A 9006-nucleotide genomic window follows, 5' to 3' on the forward strand; every position below is an offset into this window, starting at 1 on the left:
CTAAATCTTTTGCGGACTATACAGAAGATACATTCACTCTTAATCCCACTCCGTACGACAATAACCATATTGAACGGGTCAACCAGGTGGTCAATAACTTCCTTAATACCCCTGCTCCGTACAACTTCACTTTCCTGACTACCCCAACAATCGTTGCCAACACCATCAGCGCCTTACAAACGAAGAAAGCCCCAGGGCATGATGGCATCTCGACCAAAGCACTGAAGCATCTTCCGATCAACGCTCTTACCTGCCTAACTAAGATAATCAACAACATTATCAAACTCGCTCATTTTCCTAACTCATGGAAGCAAGCTATAATAATTGTTTTTGGTAAACCGCAACAAAATCCAACTCTCCCACAGAACTATCGCCCTATCAGTTTACTTAGCCACCTGTCTAAAGTTACTGAGAAAATCCTTCTTTTCCATATCCAAAAAATTCACCCTTCCATGAATTTTCTCCCAGAAGAACAATTCGGTTTTCGTAATCATCATAGCACTTGCCACCAACTTCTTAGAGTTATCAACATTATCACTGAAGGCTACAACTGCAAGCTTCCGACCGGTGCTATATTTCTCGATATCGCGAAAGCTTTTGACAAGGTATGGCATCTACGCCTTATTTACAAACTAATCACTCTTAATTTTCCAGATCATTTTATTCGCTTAATAGCCTCTTTTCTCAGCAACAGAACATTCAGAATCAAAATCGGTACTGCTTACTCTACCACCAGAGTAATAAATGCTGCTGACCCACAGGGGTCGGTACTTTCGCCGTACCTTTTTAATATTTATACACAAGACATCTGTAAAGACCCTTCTGTTCATCTTGCACTCTTTGCCGATGACACCGCCATACTTACTAAAGCCTGCACAGTTATCGCCGTAAGAAACCAACTCCAAAGCTATCTCATAAAACTGGAAAAATGGCTTACCCTTTGGAGGATTAAAATTAACACTGATAAAACTAAGGCAATAATTTTCCGTAAAGGAAACATGAAATACTATCCTCCACCCCCTGAAATATTTGATGAATAGACTGGATTAATGAAACCAAATACCTTGGAGTCACCCTTGACCAAAAACTTACCTTCAGAACCCATTTCCGATCCGTAGTACAAAAATTTAAAATCACCACAGCTACTATGCGACCTCTTCTTGAAAAAGCAACTTATCTACTACAAACAAATTAATTCTATACTCCATACCGCTCCATACTGCGCCCAGCTCTTCCTTATGCAGCACCGATCTGAGGACATGCAGCTAAAACCAATATTAAACAATTAAAAATTCTACAAAATAAAATTCTACGAGAAATTATCAATGCTTTTGGTATAATCCCAACATCTATATTCACAGAGACCTTCGAATCGAACTTATTCAAGTGTATATTAAACGATTAGCGGTCAACTTCTTTTATTCAGTACAAACCCACAGTAATAGCCTTATTAGCACTCTCAGACACTCCCCGCGTCCCAGAGAAAAACATCGTTACCCTTGTGACGTCCTTCCCACATAAGAATCACAACCTTAATTGACTCATTCACGCCAAATGACTCTGCGGTTTTACCACCCGCGGCTACATCTTATAACGACACTGAACTTGACACCCCCCTTTTATGGCCTCCGCTAGTGCGGACCTCACTCTCTTTCATCCGCCTCCCACACTCCTTTCACCCTTCTCTTTTTCCTCCCACCCGATCTTTATCAGAAGTCGAGTAAAAAGATGTTTCTACATCTTGACCCTCGAGAATAAAATACGATCTCTGTGTGTGTGTGTGTTTATTTCACAAGAGGCGTTGGTATAAAAACAAGGCGCCTCTATACTATCGTTCTGTTTTTGATTTGAATATTCTCGCCAGGAGAGAGGACAACAGACTCTAGGCAAAGAAGTTGAAGGGAAAGATGTATAGATTATTTGCTCATCACTTACAGGGACCAAAGACCAAGGCGTTTACGGAGTACCTTTGTAATAAAATTACATGTTGGGTTGGCAGAAGGACAGGGTCCTTTGACTTTTTCAGTGACGCCTAGACAAAGAATATGTATTGTTAGGAAGGAAAGCTTCGCAGAAGCAGAAGTGGCTCCCTTCGAAAAGGGAGACAGTTGCGCATGCGTGAATTATCTGTCGTCAAAAACAGCGCCAAAGTTCGAACAGGTTTGACGGTCACGTTTTTCACGAGTTTAAAGCTGCGTGACACCATTTTTTTCCTCTCTATATTGATGGATCAAATCGGACATCAATAAATCAATCTGCGATATGGATAATGCAAGTTCAACAGCCAGTGAAAGTGAATCTTCACCTAATATTTCATCATTTCCCAGGTAAGCTTTATTTCTAACTTTTTATCATTAAACTTAAAAAATTGCTGAATGTAGTAAATAACATTTTTTAGTGGTAGCTTTTTATTTCCATGTTGACCAAGCTAAATTTTATCTAAATATACGAATTATGCAAGTTCTGTAAAGAGATTTTTCTACCTCACATTGCAGTAATAACATTTTTATTGCCAATACTTTTCAAATTTCTAAATGTTAGAATCTGTGAACTAGTAATTTTAATTAATGAAATGTAGAATATTGAAGGTCTTAAACATAAATTAAAAACCTTTCTTATGTTTAAAAAATAATTTATGATTAGTGTTATGGAAATCTGTAAATATTATTTTAAATGTAGCCTTATATATTGGCACTTAAAATATACTTGCAGCAATTTTCACATTTTATCTGATATTTTTTAATTTTATCAGTTTCTATAAAAATGCAAATTCATAGCATATTATTTTTTTCATTCGGGATGTCGAGTGATCGACTAATTTATTGTATATCTCTTGCTTAGGAAAAGGAAAGCAGCTACCAAAACATGATATCGATGTTTTTGTTGTGGTACAACATCTTGGAAAAATCCAGAGAGAAGATTCTTCGGATTCCCTAAGGATCCTGTGAGATAAGAGTTTGTAACTTATATTTACATACACGCATAATTTATAAATATTTGATTATTATATCATTATCATATCTTTGTCTAGTAAATATACATTATCGATAATTTCAGGTAGTAATTTATTTTGCAGTAACTACTTCATAAACTAGCTCTAATTTTAATTTTACGACCGTCTAAATCAGATGCTATTGGACTATTTAATAAAAATTATTGTAAATAATAAACATTAATGAATTAGCATTCTAATGTGTACCCAAATTTTCATCAAAATTACTTCATTTAAACGATGCTATATCTTCACTAGCAATAAATTCATTAAATCAAAGAAAATGAAGTTACTCTTTTCTGTTTTTACAGGTCAAAACAGTGGGCTGCTACCTGCAATAAAGGTCTGCTCAGCAAATCTGCAGATGAATTATACAGAAAAGGAAAAGTGTGTTCTATACACTTCACTGAAAGTGACTTCCGTACAACCAAATTCCGTTACCTACACTCCTGTGCTGTACCGAAGAAGTTATAGCAAACAGGTAAACACGATTCTCTCTACATTTATGTAAAATTAAATTTTATTCCTTGTGATAATGTATGTTTTTATCTTGTTGGTTGATCTTTGGATTATGGTAACTTGGCGATTTTTTGGCGAAAATTTGGCGACCAACTCTGCTACAGCAGCCCTCTATTTTTTTTTCGCCGCCATTTTGTCTTCACGAAGTAAAGACATGTTTCTTTTATTTTTATTTACTGAACACTTTTTCCAACAATCTACTAGCCGAATTACACTTATGCTAGAAATTTTATGTAACAAAACTGCTTAATCATGACAAATATTAACTGCAAAATTGGGAAAAAGTGCACAATTGCAAACTCCTTGCGCGTTTTTCAGAATAGCACATACACATAAACCATTTACACGTCGACTTATTTTTATTTAAAAAAAAACACAGAATTGCACAAAAATGGCATTGCACACACTCTTAACTTTATCCATCTACACTGCTATTTTCTCATAAATTACAAAAATTTGCACGAAAATGCAAAAATATTCTGTGAATCTTTAAAATCGGTAAAAAGCACATATATGAAATTACCTGATCGCGAAAATGTATATACCCTTTCCAAGGATGAACATTTCCACGTATAAAATAAATAAAATATCCAAAAACTTTTACCTCTAAATTATCTATTATATTATAAACGTCACCAACGAATTCATACTGCAAACATTATAAATGGTTACAAATACTTAGTGTCAAATATTTAAATTATTTCCATACACGTTTACTTCAACTGAAACGTATACCAAATTCCTACAAACATAAAATTCACAAAATAACTGTCATTTAATTAAAATATCACTAAACCATGTACACGTCGACTTATTTTTACTTAGAAAAACATCCCAGAACACAAAAATGGCATTGCGCACACTGTTCACTATATCCATGTACACTGCTTTTTTCTCATAAATTACAAAAATTTCATGAAAATACATGACAATTTTCTGAATCTTTAAACCCGGTAAAAAGAACATATATGAAATTACCTGATCGCGAAAAAGTTTATACCCTTTCCAAATATGAACATTTCCACATATAAAATAAATAAAATATCCAAAAACTTTTACCTCTAAATCATCTATTATATTATACACGTCACCAACGAATTCATACCGCAAGCATTACAAATACTTAGTGTCAAATATTTAAATTATTTCCATGCACGTTTACTTCAACTTAAACGTATACCAAATTCCTACAAACATAAAATTCACAAAATAACTATCATTTAATTAAAATATCACTAAACCATGTACACGTCGACTTATTTAACTTAAAAAAACATCCCAGAATTGCACAAAAATGGCATTGCGCACACTCTTCACTATAGCCATGTACACTGCTTTTTTCTCATAAATTACAAAAATTTCACGAAAATGCATGAAAATACTCAACGTATTCTACTCAAACGTATTCCAAAATACTACAAACATATAACTCACAAAATCACGATCATTAAATTAAAATATAATTAAATTAAAAAACACTACTTAAAATCTAAATAATCACATACATTAAATTAATAAAAATTAGATTACAATCCTAATTACTTTAAACTAAATCATTGCTAATAACAATTTTCCAATAATATCATATTAATTTATTTACTCCTTACATTTAGAACAATACATAAAAATAATATCCTCAAATGATTAAAAATACTAACTTACCTAATCTTCAGAATCTTCATTACGTGGCACGCACACTTCCACTATTTCACACAACACACAATGAAGCTTAATACAAAATAATATAGTACTACAGTTTTCCAAATTCCTCCCCTTTTCCGATTAAAGGACTGTAATTCGTCCATTAATGTCACATGACATATCTCATGATCTCTCATTTCCCTCACACAAAATAATGCGTAATCGGAACTGAGTACTTCTCACATTATTACCAAAGTCCTAGGTAGTAACCTTTATCGCCTCCCAAATGTCGCCAAACTACCAGTTACCATATTCCAAAAATCAGCCATCTTGTTTTATTATTTCAATTTTTAACTGTGCATTTCGTGTTCAATGAATCGGTTACTTTTGTATGGTTTAGTGATGCATCAGTAGCACTGAGTGCAAACCATTTATTTTTTATATGAAGGTTCATTGAGTAAAGAAAAATACTTTTCATGAATCCTAACAATGAAAATTTAATTTTTTCCTAATGACCATTTATCATTGAAAAAGCTTGTAAGCAGTTTGTTTTTTTGTTTGTAAAGTAAACTATTTTTATTATAAAAATCAGTTGGAGGAATCAATGTCATTCTTAGATCACAGGTGATTACTTATTTAAAATTGACTACAGTACCTTGTGTATAAGTTCACAACTTAAAAAGCATTGAAAATCATTAAAGAGCATTGCTGCTTCTGAGTTTTGGCATTTTTTTCCCTTGCTGAACTAATTTTTGTGAACGCCTAAACCCAAAACTAGAGGCATAAATATCGTATCGTTTTGTGATAAAAATGAGAAGATGGATAACAAAGAATTTTTGTCAGTAAGAATAAGTTTTTTTTTTTTTAGTTTTTTAGTTGCACAATATTGGCTGATATTTTTTTTTATGTAGGGTTATATCCAGGTTATATTATCTTGTTGGGGCAAGATGGTGCACAGCATGTAGGTGGCCAGATTTAAGGGCAACAAAATGATTATCAAACATATCTCTGTAAAAAAGGGCAGCCAGTTTTAATTTGCACGTCAGTGGCCAACAGCTTAGAATCTGCACTGGGTTTATCACATTGCACTTAAAAATCTATAAACTAATATTTCATTACAGTAACTCAGTAAAGAAAATCACAAGGCATAGAGCTATTCATAAAATAAAAAACAGCTCAAATAAATACAAGCTGTGTCAGTAATGATCAGTAATTTAAGAATAAACAGAAAAGGTCTTCCAGAAATACTCAATACTGTAAAATTGTTAACTTATTAAATTGCAAATTTGTACTGTAAAGGATTATGTATTATGTTATTTTTAAATGAAGTATTTTTTATATTTATTCTTATTAGATGATGAAAGTCAAAAGACCGTGGACGTAGTACATACTGAAACGATGTCACTGACTCAAATAGAAAAAACAGATGAGACTCAAGAACTGCCATATGTAAATGAGGACCAAATTAAAAATGTATTCCTTACATTTGTTAATACTATTATGTTTATAATTCATTCTTCAAATTTGGATTTTAATATACTATAATTTTGGAATTTTTTCATCTGATCTGTTTTATAAGTAAAATATAATTAATTTTATATCTCTCATAACATGTATAATCCCAAAATTCATGAAATTATTAAGAAACTCCTCAATCAGTTTCTTTTTTATTTTAAATTTAGTGTGTGTGAGAAGCAATATCTTGAAATATAAATATTGTTGCGTGCGTACGGGTTCCTTATGAAATGAATGCACAAGTCCGATGAAAAATGAACAAAAATTTATTATTATCACAACAAAAATGCTTAAATTTTCCCAAATTATCATGCAGTATTACAATATCTCACAGTAGTTATCTTTTAACTACTCAAATGTCCAATAGAACGTAATTCAAAACAGCTAAAGAACGCTAATCCGCGAATTCGCTACAGTCAACAAGAGCAGTTTTCTAAACAACAACAAACTAAGCAACTACTACAAACTGAGATGTTTTCCTCCTTTTATAAGATTTTAAAATCACGCGCTAGAATTTTCCAGTACTTTCTCGAAATCAAAAAGAGATATTTATTTATTTAATGCACGCGCTCTTGTATTTTCAATTTTCCGCCTTAGCTTTCTTTTAATATTCGTCACGCACTGCACTGCGCGAGAAATAAAACCATTTAATTTATAATTGAACTAACACTAGCTTTTTAAATACCAAATTCGTAACACTGCCCCCTTCCCAAGGACCGCACGTCCCGGGCAGTACAATCCCTGGACAGGAAGCTAAACTTACAACTGTGGCATAAATGCATTAATAAGCATTTCATTACAATAATAAACAACATGAACAATAAATGCAATACAAAAAAACAAATGAAATGCTATCAAATACAAATCAAATACACATTTAAAAACAAAATGGACCATGGTCTTATACTATATACAATTATTTACATTATGTACTATGGTCATAGTAATGAGCTAACCTGTCGTAATGAACGACTTTAGGTTTAGAGTTCGAAGACTTACGAATCCGAACCACGACGTCATTCAGCCTGTTTAGGACTGTGTACGGCCCATCCCAAGGTGACTGTAATTTCGGACAAAGTCCTTTCCGTCGAGTCGGATTCCACAACCCCACCTTGTCTCCTTCGTGGAATTGATGTTCAGTAGCTCTTGTGTCGTAGCGGGTCTTCATCTTCTCCGTCGCCAAGTTGACTCGCTCTCGTGCAAAATTGTGCATCAATTCAAACCGGGCCTGGAGATCTTGAATATATTCCTCAGACGATGAAGGAGCATCCGGAGGGCGGCCAAACAATAGATCACAAAGCAGACGAAGGTCACGACCGAAGAGCATCTGTGATGGAGAATAGCCGGTAGTCTCGTGGACAGCACTGCGGTAAGCCAGTAAAAAGAGTGGTAATTTCTTGTCCCAGTCCTGTTGGTTTCTGGAAACCACTAATGAGAGGTTATTAAGGATGGTTGGATTGAACCTCTCTACCATGCCGTCCGACTGGGGATGCGATGGCGTCGTTTGAGTTTTGTCAATGCCAAGTAGTTTGCATAGTTCTTTGATTACTGCCGAGGCAAAATTCCTTCCCTGATCGGAATGTAACTGAAGAGGCACTCCGAACCTGGAAATCCAGTGCTGTATCATTACCTCAGCTACTGTGACTGCCTCTTGATCAGGAATAGGATAAGCTTCAGGCCACTTGGTAAAGTAATCAACGACAACGAGTATGTATTTGTTGCCATCAGCAGTTCGTGGCAGAGGTCCCAGGATGTCAAAGGCGATACGTTCAAAAGGCGCACCTACGTTGTTACGTTGCAGTCTGTCTCGGCTGCGTTTCACAGGCATCGCAAGATCGGCACCACTTTTGCACGTCATTCTTTGCATTATTCCAGTAAAAGCGCTCACGAACTCTCTGTAAGGTCTTCATAATTCCAAAGTGACCTCCTGTACGGCTGTTATGTAGTTCTTTGAGGACATCAGGAATCCGGGATCTTGGAAGTATCAGTTGCCATCGGAACGTCTTCCCATCATCCGACTCGAATTTCCGGTATAAGACGCCGTTTTGAATGTGAAGTGAATCCCAGAGTGCCCAGTATTGTTTTGTTGTAGGACTACAGATAGAAATGTCCTGCCATGTAGGTTTTCTGTTTGACGACTCTATTAAATCAAGTATGGGTTTAATGTCGCGGTCTTCCAGATGGTCTTTCCTGACTTCATCATCACTCCACGGGTCTCGATCAGCCGATGTTGATGTTGTAATTTGTCTTGCGACCAGAGTCAGCAGCTCGTATTTCGCTTCCACCCTGGAACAATATCGGCAGCTTTCTTGGCAAGGTCTTCTAGACAGGGCGTCGGC

At 34.9% G+C, this 9006-nt stretch overlaps 1 protein-coding gene across 1 annotated transcript; it reads left to right on the forward strand.

The window, feature by feature from the left end:
• Nucleotides 1–1594: 1594 nt before the first annotated feature.
• On the forward strand, nucleotides 1595–6770 carry LOC146995337 (uncharacterized). Its single transcript, XM_085824518.1, has 4 exons — nucleotides 1595–2327; nucleotides 2842–2944; nucleotides 3304–3473; nucleotides 6507–6770. Exons 1-3 carry the CDS (start codon nucleotides 2270–2272, stop codon nucleotides 3464–3466), a joined length of 324 nt encoding a protein of 107 aa, XP_085680644.1. The 5' UTR covers nucleotides 1595–2269; the 3' UTR covers nucleotides 3467–3473; nucleotides 6507–6770.
• The last annotated feature ends 2236 nt before the right edge of the window (nucleotides 6771–9006 follow it).

Source organism: Stegodyphus dumicola, chromosome 9 (assembly GCF_044657685.1).
Source record: "Stegodyphus dumicola isolate Sdum_Otavi_A_Nest chromosome 9, ASM4465768v1".
Classification (NCBI taxonomy): domain Eukaryota; kingdom Metazoa; phylum Arthropoda; class Arachnida; order Araneae; family Eresidae; genus Stegodyphus; species Stegodyphus dumicola.